Raw genomic sequence first — 25,245 nt, 5'->3', positions numbered from 1 at the left:
TCCAACTTTTATTGCAGATTGGATTTAAAAGGTGAATGTTCACATTATATTACACCATGACAGCCTCTCTTCCAAATATGTATTAACATCTGGCCTTTATTTTCTATTTAGTGTGTTAGTTTATCGTACATAGTGACATTTTAAAAACCTGTTCTATTCACAGACAATTTCCTTTACAATAATCAAGTATTCCTTCCACACTCCCAGACCCTTTGTGTTACATTTCCTCCTTAGCAATGTATGTGCCTCTCTGCCTGTGTATGAAAATAACGACCACCTGACAGAGAAAGCTCTGCAGGTGTGTGGGTTGATGGCACAACTCTAGCTGCTTTACAACCTTTGATAATATGGCATTGAATGACTGATCTGTGGTGGCTCAGCCTGTCTTTTCCCTGAAGTACTCATTGCCAGAATCACAAACAAAGGTGACTTTGAAGCTACTTTAACCATTGTTGAGAAAATTGGGACTTCACGTCAAGATGCGCCATTTGCAACCTACGTTTGTGAACTAACTTAAGATTCATAGATTTCTTTTGGTCAAATACAGCATGGAGACAGGGCATTCAGATCAACTCATCCATACTGACTAAGGTGCCTGTCTAATCTAATCCTATTTGCCTGTATTTGGCCCATATTCCTCTAAATCTTTCTTGTCCATGTACCTGTCTAAATGTCTTCTAAATGTTGCAATTGCACCTGACACTCTCACCTCCTCGTCCAACATACAAAACAGCCTTGTGTAAAAGATAAATCCCTCAGATCCCATTTAAATTTTTCCCCTCTCATGTTCAACATACACCACAAGTTTCAAACTCCTCTATCCTGGCAACAAAATCCATCCTTTCTATGCTCCCCGTAAATCTCTCACCATCCGCTTTCATGCCGGGGAACAAAGTTCCAAACTCCTCAATTTCTCCTTGTAACCAGAGTCCTCCAGTCCTGGCAACATTCTCATGAATGGAGTCACAAGAGATTCTGCACACGCTGGAAATTTTGAGCAACACATACTAAGTGCTTGTGGAACTTAGCAGGTCAGGCTATGTAGGGAAATGAACATATGTGGCCAAGAGCTTTTATCAAGACCTCTATCATAAGATCATAAGGCATAGGAGCAGAATGAGGCCATTCAGTCTATCGAGTCCGCTCCTCCATTTCATCATGGCTGAACTGATCCTATTCAACCCCATACACCTTCCCTCTCATCACACCCCTTGATGGCCCGGCCAATCAGAAATCTATCAATATACCCATGGACTTGGACTGCACCGCAGTCTGTGGCAGAGCATTCCACAGGTTCACACCTTTTGGCTAAAAAAAAATCCTCCTTACTTCTGCTCTAAAATATCACCCCTCAATCTTTAGGCTGTGTCCTCTAGTTCCAGATATCCCCACCAAAGGAAACATCCTCTCCATATTCACCTTATCTGGTCCTTTCAATATTTGATGGGTTTCAATGATATCCCACACGTTCTTCCAAATTCCAGTGAGTAAAGGCCCAAAGCTACCAAACACTCCTCATATGTTAACCCCTTCATTCCTGGAATAATCATCGTTAACCTCCTCTGGACTCGCTACAATGACAGTACATCCTTTCTAAGATATGGTGCACAATACTGTTGACAATACTCCAAGTGAGGCCTGACTAGTGTCTTATAAGGACTCGGCATTATCTCCTAGTTTTTTATATTTTATTCCCCTTGAAATAAATGCCAACATTTCATTTGCCTTCTTTCCCACAGACTCAACCTGTGAATTAACCTTCTGGAAGTCTTGCATGAAGACTCCTAATTCCCTCTGCACTTCTGATCTTTGAACATTCTCCCCATTTAGATAATAGTCTGCACTATTGTTCCTTTTACCAAAATGCATTCTCACATATTTCCCAGCACTATATTTCATCTGCCACTTTTTTGACCATTCTTCTAATTTGTCTAAGTCCTGCTGCAGCCACAATGCTTCCTCAGCACTATGTACTCCTCCACCTATCTTCATATCATCCACAAACTTTGCCACAAAGCCAGGAATTCTACTATCTAGAATATTGACAAAAAATAAGAAAAGTAGCAGTCCCAATAAAAGTGATGAGGAACACCACTAGTCAATGGCAGACAACAAGGTGCCCTTTATTCCTACTCACTGCCTCCTGCCTGACAGTTATTCCTCTATCCATGCCAGTTTACACCATAGGATTTTATCTTGTTAAGCAGCCTCATGTGAGGCACCTTATCAAATGCCTTCTGAAATTCTAAGTAAATGTCATCCACAGCCTTTCCTATGTCCACTATGCTTGTAACTTCCTCAAAGAATTATAACAGATTGGTCAGGCAAAATTTCCTTTTACAGAAACAATGCTGACTTTGACTTACTTTATCATTAGTCTCCAAGTACCCTGAAACTGCATCCTTATTAATAGACTCCAACACTTTCCCAACCACTGAGGCTAGGCTAACTGGCCTATCATGTCCTCTCTTTTGTCTTCCTCCATTCTTACAGGGTGGACTGACATTTTCAATTTTCCAGTCCTCTGGGACCATGCCAAAATCAAGTGATTTTTGAAAGAGCACGACCAATGCATCCATGATCTCTTCAGCAACCTCTTTCAGGACTCTGAGATGTAGTCCATCTGGTCCAGGTGACTTATCCACCTTAAGACATTTGAGTTTGTCTGGCACTTTTTCCTTTGTAAAAACAATGACACTCAATCCTTCTCCCTGACACTTACAGATCTCTGGCATACAGCTAGAGTCTTCCACAGTAAAGACTGAACCAAAGCACACATTAAGTCCTTCTGCCATTTCTTTATCCCCCATTACTACCTCACCAACAACATTTTCCAGTGGTCCAATATCAACTCTCACCTCCCTTTTATAATGAAATTACTTCCAGTATGCTGATTTACATTATCAGCTAGATTGCCCTCATATTTAATCTTTTCCCTTCTGATAGCTTTCTTAGTTACCTTATTGGATTTTAAAACCTTTCCAATCATCCAACTTCCCACTCACTTTTGATACTTTATACGCCCTTTCCTTGGTTTTTATGCAGTCCTTAACTTCCCTTGTCAACTACAGTTGCCTAGCCCTGCCGTTTCAAAAGAATTTCTTCTGTGGGACATAGCTATCTTGCACCTTGTGAACTATTCCCAGAAACTTCTGCCATCATCCCTACTAGTATCCCCCTCCAATCCACCTGGGCAAGCTCCTCTCTCATGCTTCTGTAATTCACTGTATTCCATTGTAATACTGATACATGTGACTTACGCTTCTCCCTCTCAAGTTGTAGTATGAATTCAATCATATTATGATCACTGCCTCCCAAGGATTCCTTTATGTTCAGCTGACTAATAAAATTCAGGTTGATACACAACACTCATTCTAAGATAGCCTTTCCCCTAACAGGTTCAAGCACAAGCTGCTCTAAAAGCTACCTCGTAGGCATTCAACAAATTCCCTCCGTTGTGATCTGACACCAACCTGATTTTCCCAATCCCCTTGCATATTGAAGTCCCTCATTACAATGTAACATTACCCTTATTACATGCCCTTTCCAGCTCACTTTGCAATCTCAACCCCATATCTTGGCTACTATTTGAAGGCTTATATACAATTCCCATATATTTTTACCCTTGCAGTTTTGCAACTCCACCCACAAAGATTCAACATTGGCTGACCCCATGTCACCTCTTTCTAAAACTGTAATTCCATCTCTTGCTAATAGAGCCACACCACTGCCTATGCCTTCCTGTCTGTCCTTGCCGTACAAAGTCTATCCTTTCAGTCTACATTCTTGTGAATCTTTTCTGCACCCTTTTCAACTTAATCATATTCTTCCTATACCTTAGCAAATAGAACAATATTACAAGAACTGGAGGTGACAGACTTGAGTGGAGCACCAACACAGAAGGAGGAGACTGAGGTCCTTTGGAGTATGCAGGCCTCTCCTTCACATGTTCTATCAGTCTGTTGTCGCCAGTACAATCTTCTATGTGGCGGTGTGCTGGGGCAATGGCATCTGCACAGGTGATGCCAATAGGCTCAATTAATTAGAATGGCTAGTCTGTTCATTTATAGGAGTCAAAATGGACACACTGGAGGCTGTGGTAGAACGAAGGACCCTACAGAAAATCCTACCAATTCTAAATAATGTTTCTCACCCTCTGCATGCCACCTTGACTGAACAAAGGACCCTACAGAAAATCCTACCAATTCTAAATAATGTTTCTCACCCTCTGCATGCCACCTTGACTGAACAGAGGAGCACTTTCAGTAATAGACTAAGACAACTGTGCTGCTCCAAAGAGCGCTATATGAGATCATTCTGGCCCTCAGCCATTAGGCTCTATAAAAAGTCAACCTATAGCCAGAGAACTGATGACCCCCTCCTGTTAGACTGCGGTAACTTTTTTTTATTCTTTCTACTTCTCTTCTAATATTTATATCTGTGCACTTGTAATGTTACTGTGCCACTGTAATTTCCTTTGAGATCAATAAAGTCTCTCTATATATATTTATATATACAGTATAAATATATATTTCTTAACCAACAATTTGTGCAACTGTATTCCAACTTATATAGATGTAGATGAGGCAAGCTTGCAATACGGCTTCCTCACTGCTCTATCTATCTGCATTGCTTCTTTCAGGAACTATGTACTTGCCCAGCAAGATCTCCCTGTTTAATAACGCTCCCCAGAGCAGTGTTTTATTAGTAAGTTGTTGTTACTTCCATTAAGGTAGCTAAGTTGGTAAGTTCATCCACTTCGGGGTTCAAATTGCACTTGGGAATTTGTACGTGGTAGACAGTGTAACACTGACCAATTGTTCTACTAGCAGGGATGTACATTTTTGATAAGGCTTCACCTCTGACATTCTTTGACCGCACACCTTCCCATCCCTTAAGTATTAGATGCCTTCTTCTTCTTTGAGTTTTTACGGCAGAATATTAGATGCCGAAAACACAATTGAAGATAAATTATAAGCTTCCCTAAATGTGCTGAGTAATTTGGGAGATCATGTCACATTATTCCAATGAGGCAACGGACTTGTTTTAGACGGGACCTTAATTGGACAATTAGGGCAATGAATAAAGTATGCAGAAGATCAGAAGCCTTCTTACTCAGCTGAAACATGCCGATTGAAATTCCCATTACAAACAAAAATCAATGGCTTCCATTTTTTCAAACTCTCCCGTGAAATGTAAGCAGAAGAGAAAAGAACATTCAGAATTGATTTGAGGTGAAATTAATTAATGCAGGTACAGGGAAACATTCTCACAAATTTGGAAAGTAACTAGTATAATGACATCGGGTGGAACACAAATATCAGACGTCTCTCTTAGAAGTAATGCCATTGTAAAATGACAGCGCGTTGATACTGAACGTAAGTTGGTCTGCGACTGATAAATAGGTTCATTATCTCGGCAACAGATTTCTTGAAAGGTGATTTAAATCCCTTTGAATGGGACTAACCGTCTCGTCCATTGGGAGTTATGTTAATCCCCCACGCTGTCATACAGCTCGCTGAAGCAGTAAACTTACTCTTTGCTTTCTTTCACTTGTGCTGCCTTTCCACCCTGAAGATGTTGATGTTCCCGTTGCCGCTCGGGAATCGTAAAATAAATGAGCTGTTCATTTGAGGAACAAATGACCTTTGCGGCGAAGACGAACCGGCGATGTTCTTAACACCCACTCCCGCGTTTGTAAGACATTTAACTGCCCTGTAATGATTTTCTCTACTGCTCCAAGGCACACTGCTTGCGGTAGAAACTGCGGTGTATGCTGTAGACTGATTTCTAGCAAGCGGCAGAGAAATCCACAGACTTCCGCGGAAAAAAAAGAACGCAATCTATTTTGCGCCTTGACAGAATTTTTTTTTACGCTGACAATCTATTTATACTAAAAACGAGCGCATCGCCGTCTCCGGACTGAACAAACTGAACTCTGGCTCGCTTTAATTGCTCGCTGCGCAGCTACCACCTAACCTGTGACCCTGTGCGGCCAGTAAGTGGTCTTTATACCCAGTCGTGGGATTACTCGTTTGACGCGCGTTTCTCTCGGAGACCCTTCTTTGGCAAACCAGCCCAGGGGACTATAAAAGCCAAGGTAATAAGAGAGGTCGGGAAATCCCCCTAGACTCGTTGGAAGGTTTCACAGCGCGTTCCCGTCACTGACTGGAGGGGGAAAAAAGGGGTGGAATACTGGTTCCTGGACACAGTATGTTCGTGCATTATATCCCATCTTCAGTACCTGTCAGAGATAGAGAGCCATGGGGTGTACGGAGAGAGCCCCTGAAATTATATAGGTAACTCTATTTCATGTTGACTGTGTTGCGGGTAGTTAAAGTGATTTGTTATCAGCAAGGTAACCTCGTGATTTGCTGGGAGTGTGGTTCTGGTAGTTAGTGTGGGAGGGAGGGAGAAACGTATGTCTAGGCTCCAGAAGACAGTTATCAGCACAGTCCTGAGCTATACGTCGCTGTTGACACTCGCCCTTGTCCTTTCGCGGGACCTCCCTTAAAGTTGCAAGAGTTTGGAACCATCACCCCCCCTCCCCTTTTCGGGAAGCATGTCAGGCTCGGGGAGAAAGGACTTCGATGTGAAGCACATGCTGCGTCTCCGCTGGAAGTTGTTCAGCCACCCGTCACCCAGCCCGGCCGGCGGTGGCGGCTATCTGCAATCGCAGGAAGGCTATGAGAACTGGGGCAACAGTCAGGGCCGGCTCAAAAACCACAGCCAGGACCGGGCGAGTTTCTGGAAGAAAAGCAATGGCATTCTGCTGCCGGCGCCGTGCAGGGCCAGGACGGTGGAAAGCCAAACTCAGCAGCGTGCCGTCTTCTACATGGAGACACTGGAAGAGGTCCCGAGCCTGGAGTTCACCAGGGAGAGCAAGCCGTCGCTGGAGGAAGTGAACGAAGAACTGGCCACCACCGATTGCTGCGAAGGAGCCGAGGACGGATGCCTGCACAGGTAAAATTTCAGCTTTCAACTTAATAGAACTAACTTTAGAGTCACGGTCCCGTGTGCATTAAATAAGGACCAGTTTAATGTCTGGATTTGTGGCGTTATGGAACCAGGGGTAACACTCCAAAGCTGTATCCACAACGGAGTTCGTCCCAGCACAGATAAATCTGTAAACGCTTTTACCGCTCGCGTCAGACACGCTAATGGTCTCCAGCGTTTCTTGAATTTAGAGGCAACATGTGAAACAAGTCATAAAGGTGGAAGCAAAATAAGCGCATCACGTTTGCCTAGAATACATACTTAATACTGTATATGTTACTTTGCACTACCTCATAGTACGGCTGTAATTGATCTGTATGGAGCATATGCGTGACAAGTTTTTCACTGTACCTCGGTACATGTGATAATGATAAATCAATTTTCAATGTTATCCAACCATCTTCTCCCAACAGTTCTACCAGGGTTAAACCCAGCGAAGGTTGAAAACTGTTCACACAAGAACAAAAACATTTGATTTGAGTTCGGTAATAAGGGATAGTAAATATAAGTCTCCACTCGGTGGCTGAACCACGGATGACCTAAAATATGAATAAATCATTGGGGACCCAGATGAAGTGAATGGTCGCAGTCTTTCCTGTGGTAGGAGGTCGAAAAGGAGAAGGCAGCTGATTAAGGCAAAAAGGGGGAGGTTTAAAAGAGACCCGAGGAACAAGTTTTTATTTCAAAACAGATCGTGGTGGACATGTAGATCGACCTATCAGTGGTAGAAGCGGGTTTAAATCTCTTTTAAATGACGGACGGGCATTCGGATGGAAAGGATTTAGAGGGATTATGATCAAAAGTATGCAAATTGGTAAGCTCAGAGATATGAATGAGGTGGGCTGAAAGGCCTGTGTTCGAGTATGTCTATATAGGACTTGTCCAACTAACTTGTTCAGCCTGCTCCATGAGGTATCACAGACTGGAGCTGGGCACCTCCTCTGGAAGAAAGAGCATTAAAGGCTAATCATTCTGGGTATGCTTTTGTATGTCCAGCCTCTAGTTCATGGGTTCACAGCCTTTTTTATGCCCTGGAGCCCTGCCATTTACTGAGGAGTCCATGGACCCCAGGTTGAGAATTCCCGCTTTAGTTTCACAGTAGCTTTAGGAGACATATCTACTTAAACCCTCTTAGAAGTATGTGGAGGAAAATTAAACTGTTAAAGGAGAGAGATTTATTTGCTGCCCCTTAATGGAATATCTCCCTCCACTAGCTACTTTGTGTCCTGTGTAATGTAGTTATTCAGTCGATGTGGTCTTTGATGACTCCTCTGTACCTAGTGTTTACCCATGAGTGGGGGGGGGGGATGTATTTGGATAGGCCATTCGGAATCGGGTTTATTATCATTGACACGTTGTGAAATGTGTTGTTTTGTGGCAGCAGTGCAGTGCAAGGCAAAATTTATAAAATAAATACTGTGAAAGACAATTAACTCTTCACATCAAAATTCGCCATGATTGATGACTAAGCTAATATTCTTGGCACCTCACAGAATAAAGGAGCAGAATTGGCACTTGGTTTGAATATCTGTTATTAGAGAGACTTGTAGATCACTTCATGTGTAATGGTTGAACTGTCTGTCCACCTTTCTGAGTACAAAAATAAATCAAACAAAACCTTCTTGCCTGTGTGTGCAACATATCATCACAGATGAATTTGAAGTTGATTAAGGGGCAGCCCATGTAATGTTACAAGGGTCAGTAAAATCAATATGGTCCAGCAGTAAATAAAAACGATACAAGAATTTTTCCACCAAAGCTTGTGCAAGCACTTCCATCGAATTTCTATTGCATTATTACCAGCTGTTTTATAACAGTCGGTAAATTTCAACAGGTAAAACAACATCTGCAGCTCTTTGAGTTTAATCCAGTTAGTTGTCTTATCTTTGGCATACACTTTCCATTTAAGTAGCATGTTATTATGATGTAGCTGATTATGCATGAAATAGATCAAAGGAAGAGTTTGACTCTTCACTTAAGGAATGGTGTGTTTACTTTACAGACTTAATCAAAAGCTATGCAATATTCCACTTTTTTTGCAATTAATAATCTGACATGTTGCTAAATAATTACACAGCAAATGTCATTTTACATGTAAGTTGCTGTCTTGACTTTAAGTACTTCAATACAACAACATTTTAGTCCAGATGAAGGGTCTGGACCCAAAATATCAAATGTCCATTTCCCTCCAGAGATGTTGCCTGACCTGTTGAATGCTGTGTGTGGTATTATTTTCTTCCTTTCCCAAACCTGCATTAAACATGCTTGAGGAAAATACTCAGGAAGCTGAGTAGTTGTTTATAAATATATACATGATCATAAAATGACATGTTTTGTTAACAAGAACTTCTTTAGTCGTGCATAGATGTCAAAATAGACTAATGATCCAAGTTCTATTCAGCTGAGTTTTGCTACAGACACAGTCATAGAAGAATCATTTAATCTTCAGTAATATAAGTTCTTTGGGCCACATTTAAATTTATTCTCATTAAATTCAGTCTTTACAATGAACATCAAATCTTGTGTTATCCGGAAGAGCATTAATCGGGTAATATATCCGATCTCAGCAGACACCTCACTAGGCTGGGTTTGTTATCCATCTCCACTGACAACCGATCTCATTAGGTTCTGGGATATGATCATGGAGTTGTCTCTATTTTCTTGACTTCTATTTCTCTTACCTGTTAATTTTCTCTCAAAGACGAGAGTTATGGAGCACAGTAGAAGGCAAAGTGCAGGGAATTGGTCCTTATGTCCAGTCTAGTGTATCTGCTCCGTAGTAGCCACCTCTCACTTACCCATTGATCTCTGTCTGCATGAAATGTATGTCTTTGTCCCTTGTGTTATCAGCTTTCCTGTAAAAAGAGGAAACTGTGCTACTCTTTAATATGAGAGAAGTCATCCATGGAAAAATGCTGAATTATTTGTATTCATACACCACACTTGATGCAGTAAAATTGATGCTTCATGGTGCTACCAAACAAAATTTAACAAACAGCATCACAAGGTAGCAATAGGTAGTATAAAACAGTTATACCAAACAAAGTTGTGAGACCTAATGGCGACTGTTTCGTGGAGCACCTTTGTTCTGCCCATAAATGGAGGATTTCACAGTGGCCAATCATTTTAATTCCACTCTCCATTCCTATTTTGACATTTCAGTCCATGGCCTCCTTTACAGCTACGATGTGGTCACTCTCAGTTTGGAGGAGCAAGACCTTGTATTCCATTTGGGTAGCCTCTAACCTGATGGAGAAATTGATGGTCAAGCCAACTTTTTGTAATTTCTCTCCTTAGTCCATTCTTCTCCATTTTCCATTCTGCATTCTGTCTCCCCTTTTACTCCTCTTCACACCTGCCTATCCGCCCCTCTGGTGCCCCTCCTCCTTCCTGATCTCCCATGCTTCACTCCTCTCCTATTTACCTTTACGTTTTCCATCTATCACCTCCATTCTTCTCATTTCATCCTTCCTCCCCTTCCTGTTTTCCCTCCACACTCTTATTCTAGTTTCTTACCCCTTCCTTTCCAGTCCTGATGAAAGTTCTTGGCCCGAAATATCGACTCTTTATTCCACTCCACAGATGCTGCCTAACCTGCTGAGTTCCTCTAGCATTTCGTGGTGGTGTTGCTCTAAAGCAGGGATTTCCATTCTGGCATTAAAGGACCCTTTGGCAAATGGTTTGGGTCCAAGGTATAAAAAAAAGTTTGGAACCTCTGCTCTACTGCTTAATTAAAATAGGTTTTAAGCATTATGATTGGACTTGGAAACTAAACTTTAGGGTTTTGACAGTTTGGTGTGGCAATTAAATTTGGGGATGATTAAAAGACTACCACTAGAAAGTTGAATTAGGAGCCAGTTTAGATACTAGCACGTGAAAGCAGGGAATAATAGGTAATTGAGGCGAAGTGCATGCTCTTTTTTTTTTGATAGAAATTATTTTGAGAAATAACTGTGTAGTTTTCAGTAACTTTGTTTACCAGGTGAGAAACAGACAGGGCAGATAAGAGTGCATTGGAATGGTTGAGTCTAGAGTGTAGATGAGGCTGGAGTGCTGCTGTGTAAAGGAGGTAGACATAGGCTTGTCCTGTAATTCAAAATTCATCTTGGGGTTAGATGCAATCCCCAGATTTCAATTAATAAGTTTATTTTGAGGTGGGTGTCCAAGGTAGAGATGTAAAGTTGGTGAATGACGAATGTGGTTTGTACAAAAGTCTACAGACCATCATATAGAGTAACATTTCTACGTAGTATTTAACAAAAATGATTCCATCTAGCTGGTAAACATAACTAGCTATTTTGTGTAATTATAGTGCTCTTGTATGTTTACAAATTGTGAATGAGCAGTAACATTAATCAAGATCTAATGCACAATTGATGTTACTTTTGTGTTGTTGTCTTTTGGTCTTGCATAATAAACAAATGGTGTTATCCTTGAGCATGGAGCTTGTCTTAACCAAAGGGCAGTTGAGTTGTTTGCTGGTTGTTACAGATTTGTCCGTCATTTTTTAAAAAAAAGCACCAAGGTAAGACAAAATTGTAACTACTGTACCTGGAATGCCCTGGTCAAACAGTGATGGATGTCATGGTTTTGCAAAGGTAGTAATAGAATTTGTGGATGCATTGATCATCATATTCCAAGGATACCACAGGATTGTGTTCCATGGATACTATACCATGCATTTGAAGGTAGTCATGCTCTTTTAGAATGGAAATAGAAAATAAAGGGTCATAGATTATTTAGTTTGATATAATTAGGGGAAAATGCTTGAATGTATCATTAATGAGCAGTAATAAGAATTTAAAATGTAATAATGGGACTGGGCACAAAAATGTGCTGGAGTCATAGAAAAGTACAGCATGGGAAAGGCCCCTTTGACCCATCTAATCCATGCAGAACCATCTAAACTGCCTGGTCCAATCGGCCTGCATCCGGACCATAGTCCTCTATATCCCTCCCATCCACGTACCTATCCAGACATCTCTTAAACATTGAAATTGAGCTGGCATGCACCACTTGTCCTGGAAGCTTGTTTCACAGCCCCATAACTCTGTTGAGTCAAGAAGTTTCCCCTCATGTCCCCTTAAAGATTTTAGTTTTCATCCTTAACCCAGGACCTTCAGTTGTAGTCCCACCCAACCTCAGTGGGACAAGCCTGCTTGCATTTACCTTCTATATACCCCTCATAATTTTGTATATCTCTATCTAATCTCCACTCAATCTTCTATGTTCCAAGGAATAAAGTCCTAACCTATTCAATCTTTCCTAATTACTGAGGTCCTCCAGTCCTGGCAACATCCTTGGAAAATTTTTTCTGAACTCTATCAACTTTATTCATCTTTTTCCTGCTGGTAAGTGACCAAAACTGCACACGATACTCCAAATTAGGCCTCACCAACATCTTGTACAACTTCAAAATAACATCCATCTCCTGTACTTAATATTTTGATTTATGAAGGCTAATATGCCAAAAACTTAACGACTTTGTCTATCTGTGATGCCACTGTCAATGAATAGACCTGTGTTCCCAGATCCTTTTGTTCTACTGCGCTCCTCAGTACCCTACTATTCATTGTGTAAGACCTATCCTTGTTGATCCTATTGAACTGCAACACCTTGCGCTTGTCTGCATTTAAGTTCCACCTACCATTTTTCAGCCCATTTTTTCAAGCTCATCCAGATATCACGCTGATAGCCTTCCTTGCTGTCCGCTACACTCCCAATCTTAGTAATATCTGAAAATCTGATGATCCCGTTTATCACATTAACATCTAGATCACTGATGTAGATGACAAATAACAATGGACCCGGCATCGATCCCAGCGTTACTCCACTAGTCATAGGCCTTCAGTCAGAGAGGCAACCATCTACTACAACACTTTGGCTTCTCCCATAAAACCAATTTCTAATCCAATTTAATACCACATCTTGAATGCCAAGCAACAGAACCTTCCTAACCAAACTCCCATGTGGGGCCTTGTCAAGTGCTTTGCTGAAGTCCATGTAGACAACGTTCAGCAACTTTCCTGATAACTTCCTTGGAAAAATTCAAAGATTGGTTAGATCTGATCTACCCACACAAAGCCATGCTGACTATCCCTAATCAGTTGCAGTGTATCCAAGTACTCGTATATCTGGTCCTTTAAAATACCTTCCAGTAACTTTACCCATTTCAGGCTCACAGGCCTACAATGTCCTGGTTTATTTTTAGAGCCTTTCTTTAAAAGTTATGTTAGCTTTTTTGAGGTTGCAAGTAGCAGATTTTTATTTTTAAAAAAAGGAAAACCAGTTAGTCAGGTATTTTGATATTATGAAGGCCTCTACAAGGTGTCACCCATGAGTTTATTAAGCAAAATTGGAAAAATTGGAGCTTGTGGGATTGGATATAATATTCATTACTGAGCTGAGAAATACTCGTAAGGCAGAAAACACTAGGTAGGAATAAATTGGTCATTTTAGGGCGGGAAAGTTATAAAACGTTATGAATAGTAAGCTGCAGCAGGAGTTGTGGATCCAGCTGTTCGGAATCGATGTCAATAATTTGGATGAGAGAACAAATATATACTCAGTGGCCACTTTATACCTGCTCGTCAATCCCAATACCTATTCATTTAATCCTGTGGCAGCTACTCAATGCCTTAAAGCACGCAGACATGATCAAGAGATTCAGTTGTTGTTCAGGCCAACCACTGGAAGGGGGAAGAAATGTGACCTAAGTGACTTTGATCGTGGAATGATTATTAGTACCAGATGGTGTGGTTTGAGTATCTCAGAAACTGCTGATAGGCTGGGATTTTTTTTATGAGTAGCAATCTCCAGGGAATGGTGCGAGAATCCAGCATCCAGTGAGTAGTACTTTTATGGGAGAAAGTGCCTTGTTAATGAGCGAGGTCAGAGGAGAGTTTCCAGTTGGGTTCAAACTGACAGGAAAGTGACAGTAACGCAAATAACCATGTGTTACAGTATGTGCAGAATAGTATCTCTGAGTGTACAGCACATCAATCCTTGAAGTGGATGGGCTACAGCAGCAGAAGACTACACTGGATTCTACTCCATACTTAATAAAGTGGCCATTGAGTGTATCTTTGTTAATGATGTAAGACCAAATAGGTATGAGTTGTGAAGAGAATGTGGACACTTCAAGTGGATAGAAAATAGCTCGGAGAATTGGTGAGGATGTGGGAGCTGGAAAATAATGTGGAAAAATGTGAAGTTATCCTCTTAGGTGGGGAGAAAATAGGAAAGCTGAATTTAAATGGTGGAATTACTGTAGATATTCTGAGTCATGAAAGTTAATGCAACAATCAAGTAAGAATCAGATAATATGTTGGGGTTTTTTTTCGTAAAATAATTTGAGGGCATGGATAAAGATGTCTTAATCCAACGATACAGAATTCCGGTGAGGCTACACCTGGGTTGTTGTACATTGTTCTGGACGTGGTCAAATTCACAAAATAAAAGGTCGGTGCTTCAGGAGTGTGACACTGTGACACTTTGTTTCACGCAGGAGGTTTTGTATCTTTGGAATTCTCTACATCAAAAATCTTTTTTTGCCTTTTAATGTACTCCAAGATTGAGCCAGCACTGCCCTCTTGGGTAAAGGGTTTTCAGAAATATAGGGTTAATAACACCGAAGTTAAAAATATTCAGTGACAGTGGAATAAGTGCAAGGCATTAAGTAGTCCACTTCTGCCTCTCATTCATATTCAAAACTTATTCAATAACACCATTCTAAAGAAATTACAATGTTCTAGGGAAAAACTAGGTAGAGCAGTTCTTAGAGAGAGGTGGTAGATTTATAATGGACTGAATGCCCTTCTGCCCCTTTAGACTTTTAATAAAAAAATTCTCTCTCTCTTTGATTTATTTTAAGATAAATTGGAGAGTCAATTTTAAAAAAATGATCCTGAGGAATGGGTTAGTGAAGCTCTAGGTTTCATTGGAACTGCAGGTAGATTAAAATTTGTTTGAGAGAATCGGGTGGTAGATTTGACTTTCTTGGAAGGCAGCCCACGTATTTTCAGTTTGAGATTTTTCATTTTAATAGACATAATTTAAACACCATTCGCAATATAATCAGTAGGTAAACATGCATCACAACTTGGCGACTGGGAAATAAAAACGAGCGAAGATTAAAAGATCTGGCTGGTACTTAGTGCAAAAATCAATCTTCTGTTCAGCACTGTGTCGAAGCGGTGTGGCAACGTTTAGAAAAGTGGGATTAAATGTCCTGTTAAACTTGTCATCAGTGTAGGTGGCCAGTGGGTCCATCAGAATCAGGTTTATTATCACAGGCATGTGTCATGAAATTTGTTAACTTAGCAGCAGCAGTTCAATACAGTATAAAATATAGAGGAAAAAAAATGAAAAATAATAAATAAATCAATTACAGTATACGTATTTTGAATAGATTAAAAATTATACAAAAAAGAGAAATAATATATATTATAAAAGTGAGGTCGTGTTCCAGGGTTCAATGTCCACTCAGGAATCTGTACCAACCAACTTGATGGTAACAGTGAGAAAAGGGCATGCACTGGATGCTAGAGGTCCTTAATAATGGACACTGCCTTTCTGAGACACTGCTCCTTGAAGATGTCCTGGGTACTTTGTAGGCTAGTACCTAAGATGGAGCTGACTAAATGTACAATCCCCTGCAGCTTCTTTTGGACAGTATTTCTGTATCCCTGTGACTTGCCTTCTCTTCCATGCCCATTAAGTCTCTTTAACCTCTGTCACTGACTCTTACATGTCGATCAACTACTCGAGATGGTTACTTACTGTAGCTAATTAACCTATCAACTTGCCTTTGGGATGTGGGAGGAAACCAGGGCATCCGGCTTAAGCCGTTGTGGACGCATGTGGATTGTACAGAGCCTTCTGGGTGACGAACTTCAGAGCATCAAGTGTCAGGGTTACACTCAAACCCTGCTCTCACTGCTGTACCACTGTGCCCCCTACCTTTATAATCTCTGTATAAATTTGTTGTGATTTACATTTAGATATGTAGCGAAAGTGGAAATCGCTAGCCAACATGAAGACAATAAAAAAAAGTGTGAATTGATCAACTGCCTCAAAGACCTGCTCTTTGTTCTTTACCCAGAACTTTGCTTGTTAAATACTTTATACGTTACCCTTTGGAATGGGAAGCATGCTATGTCAGGGCTTTTGTTGCCGAATAGAGACTTGACAATTTGTTGCGTGATTGGAATATTTTTTATTAGTATTTGATGGGTTGCTGTTATCACACTCCTGTATGATTGCAAATTAGTAATAAGATCTCTATCAGGACAACTGTCACCAGCTGATATAAATCTCTTGCAGCAGCTACACTGTGGTCGACATTTATTTTTGGCATGAAACTAAAACTCTGGAAGGTACAATTGGTCAGCCAGTAAATAGTCTAGGTATATTAAAATTGGATGTGTACAGTATTGGGTTGTCTGTGATGCCATACTTTTAAATAATACCACATTCTGAGATAAAACTGAAAACTCTAGAAATGCACAACAGGTTGGGCAGCAGCTGCAAAGAATGAGCCAACGCTGACTTGTCAGTTGGAGGATCAGTCATCTGATTTAGAAAAACCTGAGAGGTAAATGGATTCTGAGGTGTTGAGAAAGATTGGAGCGACTGGGGTTGTGTACACTGGAATTTAGAAGGATGAGAGGGGATTTGATTGAAACGAATAAGATTATTAAGGGATTGGACATGCTAGAGGCAGGAAACATGTTCCCGATGTTGGGGGAGTTCAGAACCAGAGGCTACAGTTTAAGAATAAAGGGTAGACCATTTAGCACGGAGTTGAAGAAAAACTTTTTCACACAGAAGGTTCTGGTTCTGTGGAATACTCTGCCTCAGAAGGCAGTGGAGGCCAATTCTCTGGATTCTTTCAAGAAAGAGTTAGATAGAGCTCTTAAAGATAGCGGAGTCAAGGGATATGGGGAGAAGGTAGGAAAAGGGTACTGATTTTGGATGATCAGCCATGATCAGAGTGAATGACGGTGCTGGCTCGAAGGGCTGAATGGCCTACTCCTGCACCTATTGTCTATTGAAAGAGAGGAGGGGAGGTTACAAGAGCAACTCTGGGGTGGAAAACAGGAAAAGTGATATGATTTAAAAAAAATTGTTTGGGAAGATGTCGGAATGCTTGTTGACAACAGGTCAAAAGGGGTGTTGGCTTATTGATTTAATACCATTGGAAGAACAGGAATAGACTGCATCATCCACTCATCTGCTTTGCCTTACAATAAGGTTTGCATCTTACTTGCACAGTTGTTGTATCTCTTAGCTACCGAAACCTGCGTTCAGTACTGTCCATGTATAATTTGTGCGTTCTCTCTGTGATACTGAGAGTTTCCTCTGCAAACAGAAGACCAGACTTTTGGCACACAGACTGCAAGTCTGGGATTTGGGAATGGGATCAGGGACAGTCGATTTGCCAAAGGCATAGGGTGAATGCAAAGTTTATTTCTTTCTTACCTCCCCACCCAGAGAATAGAGAATCAAAGACCGGAGGGCACAGGTTTCGGGTGAGAGGAGAATGATTTAAAATGTGGTTGAGGGGCAATTTCTTCAAGATGGATGGTCCATATATAGAATGCATTGTCAGAGGAGGTAGCTAAGCAGCTAACAACATTTATATAAAAAAAAACAAACAACTTGATCAGGTACATGTATAGGAAAGGTTTAAAGGGATGTGTCCAAGCACAAGTAAATGGAGCCTTAGGTGGGCATCTTGTTCAGCATTAACACTTAGGTCAAAGGGCCTACTTTCCTGCTGTATGGCTCTATGATTCTGTAACCAACAGGAAGAACTCATGCTGGGATTCCCCATCATTACAATTGTGAATAACTTATGATCCTGCTGCAGTTTTGATAGTTTGCAAGATCTGCTACCCTGTTGTTATTTCAAGGAGCATTTATGATTTATTATCTTAAAATTTTAGTTGAACATTAATAGCTTCTGAACTTGATGTCTTTAAAACAGACCTGTGACCATCCGTGAGAGCTTTGACAGAGGTATAGCTCAGACTTCTTACCCTTAGTGCTTGATGCCTACTTCTTGGTTATGCTTCCCTGTTGATTAATGAACACAGAAGGCCAGCACTATCAACATCTTGCCCGAGTATGAGTGAGTAGGTGGGGGTGGATTCAGAATAATGAGCTTTCTACATCACTAGCAAACCTGCCATCTGTGATGGATTGACCAAGGAAAGGAACATGAAAATGCCTGAAAATTTGGAGAGACTATTATTTAAGGTAAAAATATAACTATACTTCATGGTTTTAAATTTCTGAATGGTAAAATTGCTGGTTCACAGCCATGTAAGTTATTTGAAGGTAAAATATTACATTCAGAAGTAGGATTGGTCAGGTTGAGTCTATACAGAATTTGACTCGCTGCAAAATCCATGGGATTCTTTTAATAATTTGAGGACTTCAGTAATTTATATGCTTCAGATTTGATTGGGTAATTTTTTAAAAAAAAATAGCCATTTGGGATTACTTTGCCATGCTTCCTCAGGCAAAGTTAGGTAAATAACAAACTATTCTTTGTCAAACCTTGTGGACTCTGAAGAGGCAGGAGATTCGATACAGAAGGCTTAGCTCACTATCAAATTCAGGGACAGCTAACTCCCTTCCATCATTATGTTCTTGCACAAACATAAATCAATACCTTAGTCAGCAACACTCCGACCACTTTGACCACATAGTACTACAATGGATTTTGTTTTTTTGTGTTCTAATTGCGCTATTTCTTGTAAAAAAAAATTGTTTATAGTTTGTATTGTCTTGTGAATGTGTGTTTGATACTATATGGTTGTGATATTGATGCAAGTAAATTTTTCATTCTACCTCTGCACACATGCTCTTGTTCATATGATGTATGCATTTGCACAGAACTGCTGCTGCAAAACATTGAATTTCACATAGTTTAACTCTGATAATGAATTTGATTCTGACTCTGGAGGAGGTGTTTGGATCAGCTTGTTTCTTATTGGCTGATGGGACTGGCTAACTGATTACTGCTGATCTCTGTGAATGGACGGTTTGATCATAGTGCTTGTGTACGCTGTTTGTGGAACTGATGACATTGGCCAATGTCCTAGGAATATTTTCTGCCACACTTCTCTTATTGCTTGATAGTTTTGCTCGACATCTTTTGTGCCCAGCCAGAAGAAACATCACATTGTCAAATATTCTGAGTGAAGTATAGTTAAAACTATTGCTTTGTGTGCCTTCCATACAACTCATTTCAGCACATTGTGGTAGTTTGTGGTCGTACAAGGAAAAAATGATAGAGTGCAAAATACAGTATTACAGTTATAGAACAAAGTACAGGCAGACAATAAGATGCAATGTCCTAATAAGTTGCATTTTGAGATAGAGTTCATATTATACAAGCGGTTTTATTACAAGATAGAAGCTGTCTTAGAGCTTGGTGGTATGTGCTTTCATGCTTTTGTATCTTCTGCCCAGTGTGAGGTGGGAGAAGGGAGAATGTCTGGGAATTGGGTTGCTTCCTTCCCAACATAAGGCCCACTCATTTAGACATCTGGACTAATGGCCTAGAGGTGCGTATTCAACTTCATGTAATTAATTAAGTGAATCCATAATTAAAGGCTATTGTCAGTTTTATGACCACAGAACTATTAGACTGTTACAAAACTGAACCTGTGCATTTTGGACCAGGAGATCCTTACCTGTCCGATATTTGCTGAGGCTTCAAGTGTGGCTGCTTCATGCATTCTAGAAATGGTTGATTCAGTTAATTAGTTCGGGGTCAATTAGGGGTGTGCCGTCAGTGTTGGTCCATTCGTCAATGCCCACAATCAGTGAATGAATTAATTATCATAGCTGTTCTGTTTTCTGGCTCAGTACAGCAGATCAAGATGATTATTTATGCAAATTAACTCATTTTGATATTCTTATTGCTCACATACTTCACATGGATAATGATTCCTTTAAGGATTTGGGTTGTAGTTTGATTTTACTGAAAAGCTACTATCTCGAATTCCAGTTGGAGAGAAGCTTTCAAGAAACATTATAAATCTACAAACACACGTAACTGCAGTCTCAGAGCAATATGATTACTTTTATTTTACTTTGTATTTGGGGAAAACAGCTTGAGGGTAACTGTTTCCTAATGAACAGTGAGGAAGTGAGCTGGCAGTGTAGTTTTAAGTAAAACTATAAATTTTGCGTACGTGAAATTATCCGGAATGCAGTGAAGGGTGTGAATTGTTGCCTTCGGGAGAGAAAGGGAGGAAATTGAAGGCAGCTTTGAGATAATCACACCATGGTGGCTTATTGTAGAAATATTCTTCGTGGACAACTTTCCTCATTAGCAACAGAGTTCTGACCTGTATTTACTGATCTTACAATTCCAGAGGAGAGACTCCATCATTAGAAGAGTACTGTGTCTACCTAGTCCTCCTGGAATAGAGGATTGCCTTGACTGACAGCAGGGTGATTTAATTGACTGATCTCTGCACAATGAGTTATGCCACAGTGAATAGTTTCTTATGAGCTAAATAAGCGTTCTTGATTGCCTGGGAGTACAGAATTTACAATGTCCAAGTACATCTGAGCAAATATTCAAGCTAAACATTTTAAATACAATGTGAAATCTTGATCTGTCTGTACACAAGAGAAGTTTGCCTGTTACGGCTGGGTGTTGGAGGGAGAGTGGGAGAGAGAGGAAAAACTGTTTCTAAACAAAATGTAGCTGTGAAATGTTCAAGGCCTTTAGCCTGCTGCCTCTCAAGCCAGTTTCACCATTCATTTAGATGGTAGCTGATTTCCATTTCAACTCCATTGACCTGTCCCATTAAGATGTCATTTAAAATGCTTCTCTAACAGGCATTTGTCAACCTTTCTTTTGAATTTCCTTGCACTCACCCTAAAGTTAACGCCACTCAGTGGCTATTGCCCAGATGCCAGTTCCCTTAGTTTCCTGAGTCAACCAGCATGACACTAATCATCACATCAACTTAGCAACATTATGAGCATTTAAATCACTTTGCAGTACTACTTTTGCTCCAGTTTTTTTTTGGTAAAAAATCATGTAGAATTTGTGTTTGACTTGTGTTTTCCTTGTGATTGCTGCTTATCTGAAGTTACGTGCCTGCAGTGCTGCTGCAGGTATGTTTTTCTTTGCATCTGTGCAAAAAAAAAAGTGTATTTGTGCATAAGACAATAAAACTAACTTTGCACTTGGCATTTTGCATTTCTCGCAGTGGACATCTGAGCCACATTGCAATGGCAGAGCAGACTAACTGGGCCAAATAGCTTAACTCTGCTCCTGTGTCTCAAGATCTTCTGGCTGATAAATGTATACTAGAGAGGAGGGTGCTGAACAGGCTAGCTTAAACATGGCCATGTTTCTGGACTGTTATTCCAGAAGCACTTTTTTTTTCTTTATTGACTTCTTCATACTCTCTCTGAGATAATTGCTTAACCTGCTTCAGGTATAGGTTCCATTGCAGTGATTCAATAGTTGAGTTGAAGCTGTGAAAGAAATCATCATGAAGTGCTTGAACAGCTGGTAATAGCACATATCAAAAGCTCCATTCCTGCCACACTGGACACTTACTAACAGAGCTGCTCCAAGGCAGATGTCATAGCATCTGTCATGCACCTGGTTCTGACATACCTGGAAAACCAGAGCAATATTTTCCCACAGATCCCTTTCATCTAAATATACAACTGTGTAACTGGGTGTTGGACTCCCTGAGCAACAGATCTCAGATAATCAGAATGCACAACCACTCCTCACTCACCATCATCCTCAATGTAGGTGCCCTCCGGGGCTGTGTGCCGAGCCCATTGCTCACATATTACTGAATGGCCAAGTAATCACAACAGTGAGAAGGCCTACAGAGAGGAGATGGAAGAGATTGAGGCCTAGTGCCAAGCAAATAACCTCTTCCTCAATGTCAACAAGACAAAGAAGATGATTGTCATCAGGAGAATATGCAACACTCATGCTCCTCTTTACACAGCCGTGGAAGCTGCGAGCAGTTTCAGTCTTTCGGAAGTGCACATTTCGTAAACCTCTCGTAAGGTATTCTGCATAATCGGGAAAGCTCACTAATGCCTCTGCTTTTGAGAAGGCTGAAGAGAGCTTGCCTATGCACATGAATACTCGGGATCTTCTAAAGATACCCGGTAGACAGCATCCTAATGTACTGCATGGTATGGAAACTGCACTGCAGTGGGTAAGAAGGCCTTACAGTGGGTAGTCAAAACTGCCCACCGCATCACTGATACCTGCCTATCCATAGAAGACGTGTACACAGAAAGGTGCCAGAAAAGGCCAGTAACATTGTGATGGATCCCACCCAGATAATGGACTGTTTACCCCAATAAGAGGCTACATAGTATCCTCACCTGGACCTGGAGCACCAGGCACAAAAACTTACTTTCCCCAAGGAGTAAGGCTGACCAACACCCCCACCCAATAATGCACCCCTCCACACCCCCCACCATCACCACTTCATCATTTCCTGTCAGTCACCTTGTGCACCTAATGCCTAGCATCACTTTATGGGCGTACAATCAATGTATTTAAGCTATCTTATGTGTTTTGTTTTCTTAATTTATTGAGACTCTTTTAGTATTTTTTTGTCATATTGTGTTTCTTTTTGTGCTGTATTGGATCCAGAGTAACATATTGTGCCATTTATTGTGTTTGTTGCTAACAATTATTTTGTTCTCTCTTATACTTGTGTACTGGAAATGGCATTAAACAATCTTCATAAAAGTCCCTTTTTGAATTAATCAGGTGATTGAGGATATATCTTCAGAAAATGTATGGGTGAATGACAACATTGTTTTAGTGAATATAATTCATCAGTGACTGGTGTGTAGAAATTCCTCCTGTGGCTTCCTATGCATCTCTGACTTTAATCCCTATACTTCTGACAGCCAGGCATCGTCTAAGTAGATCACAAATACTGGAAATCCTATACTAAATCTCCTGCCTCTTTCATCTCATTCAAAGACCTTAATCTTCACAAGAAGGATTTTTGGGTGCCATTCTCAACATCATCGTCTCCAATTTTGTTTGGTAGCTCTCATGTGGAGCATATGCAGTATTGTGCAATATAGTGGTAGGTTTGTATTGTCGTTCAGCTTCATTGAAGTCACCATGGCAATGTGCATCTGTCTTTGGTATTGCACAATTTGCTGAGGATGAGCTTCGATCTCCAATTACTGAGGTCCCAAGTGCATACACAAGGTCTTCATTGATTCCTCGGTGTTTCAAAGAGGGAATCACATTATTGTGACCTTCTTTATAAATCAAATTGCATTTCTATCATACTTCAATTTTTTTCACCTGCAATAAATACTCCTCTAGAGTATGAGGCTTTTATCAGTTGCTGCCTGAAGAATGCTAAGACTCATTTTAAACTAGGTGATCCCTTTATTAGAGGATCTATAATCACTGTTTGCATTTAATCCAAACCCCTCTTACACTCTGATTCTTCCTACCTTGATCATGACGTCAGCCTCTTGAACAAGGTTGCTTTCATTAACAATTGAACATAGCAATAGCGTGATGAGAAAAGAAATATCAGTTACCATTGCTCAAATGAACATTTTAACGGTTCATTTTAACAGTGGAATTTATTGTGGGATAAAGAGCTGTCAAAGTGCAGAACTTAATTTAGTGGAAGATTGGCTCTGACCACTGATCTTACTGAAATGATTCAATAATAATCACTGAGTCAACCACAGAGAGATGTGATTTTTATTTGAGATTTAAAAAAAAATAGAAATGAATTTTCTTCCCCTCACTTTCAACAAACTTTAAACAGCAAGACTATGAATAATTAAGATAGCAAAGACTGTCAGAAAATGACCATCACCGCCACCAACTGAGTGAAGAGCTGGCAGGCTTTTTATTCTGCTTTGCTGCACTATTTACCAGAGGGGGATAAACAAAGCTTCACACAACCACAAAACTATTCATTTTTAATTGTTTTCTTAAGATTAAAGTCACCACCAAGTTTCAAAAAAAGCATTTTTAAATGAAAATAAAAATGGCAAATGCTAGAAATCTAAAAGGAAAGAATTAGAAGTTCAGTTTTATTTGGCACAAGCACATCAGACCAGAAGTGAAATGCGTCAATGGCAAACACATTTGAGGCTGTGGTAGGGGCAGACTGCAAGTGTTGCCATTCATCTGGTGGCAACATAGCATGCCCACAACTCACTAACCCTAACCCATATGTCTTTTGGTATGTGTGAGGAAACCTGAGCACACGAGTTTACCCCAATCACATTTGCTGTCGAACAGGACAGGCAGCATCTGTGGAGAGGTGAGTTTCATTATCAAAGTTTGCATTGGTATAAAATGGGTTAATGCATACAGCAAATTTCTACAGCAGGAAACATTCTGGCTGGTTGCATTACAATCTGGTACGGAAGCTTGCATGCACAGAATCACAAGAAGCTGCAAACGGTTGTCAACTCAGCCAGCTCCGTCACAGGCAACACATCTGAAAGAGGGGCTGCAAAAGGAAGGTGGCATCCATTATAAAAGACCCACATGAGCCGAGACATGCCCTCTTCATGTTACAACCACTGGGGAGGAGATGCAGCAGTATACATCCACACTCAACGATTTAAGAACAGCTTCTTCCCCTCCACCATCAAACCTATGAACAGTGTATGAACCCACAAATGCTACGATGTTATTCATCTTTTGCACTATTCAATTTTGTAACTTATAATATTATTTCTAATTCTGTCCTGCTCCTGTAAAACAAATGTCACAGCATTAATGATAATTTCTGGTGTTTCACAGGAGAGTTGCTATTGAAGGTGGTGGCTGGAATCTTTATGTGTGGTTTAAGGAATGTCCTGGAAGGAGATGAAAGGAAGCCCTAGTGTTTTCCGGAGTTTGGAACCTATCTCAATACTTCCTGGCATAGAGATTAAATTGGAAATATGAAGAAAGCTATGCTTGGAGGAATGATGACATTTTGGATTTAAGTTTGGAGATTATGGTGTACGATTTTGTGGGGAGATTTATAAACCATTTTAACATGTGCATCTTGCTCATCTGGGAGTCATTTTAAGTGAAGAATGATGGGAAATGGCTGGTGTGCTGCACAAGGATGTGGACAGTGATGTTTTGATGTGTTCAGAAGTTTTAAAGCAGGAGATCATTCAGCGAAGCAGTGAAGTAAAGCAGTCAGGTACTTGTCTATTTACAAGTGAAACCACAGCAGTTCC

The 25,245-nt window shown here is 40.5% G+C and overlaps 1 protein-coding gene across 1 annotated transcript in view; it reads left to right on the top strand.

Annotated features, from left to right (window-relative positions):
• The first annotated feature begins 6,261 nt into the window (after positions 1-6,261).
• Positions 6,262-25,245, top strand: part of LOC134346195 (kelch-like protein 1) — a 462,134-nt gene continuing 443,150 nt past the window's right edge. The window contains exon 1 of the mRNA XM_063047509.1: positions 6,262-6,963. Within this exon, the coding sequence (XP_062903579.1) occupies positions 6,563-6,963 (401 nt within the window). The 5' untranslated portion in view covers positions 6,262-6,562. The remainder of the gene's footprint in view (positions 6,964-25,245) is intronic.

Source organism: Mobula hypostoma, chromosome 5 (assembly GCF_963921235.1).
Source record: "Mobula hypostoma chromosome 5, sMobHyp1.1, whole genome shotgun sequence".
In the NCBI taxonomy this organism is placed as follows: domain Eukaryota; kingdom Metazoa; phylum Chordata; class Chondrichthyes; order Myliobatiformes; family Myliobatidae; genus Mobula; species Mobula hypostoma.
Note: the sequence above shows the minus strand (reverse complement) of the source record. Positions and strands in the feature narration are given on the sequence as shown.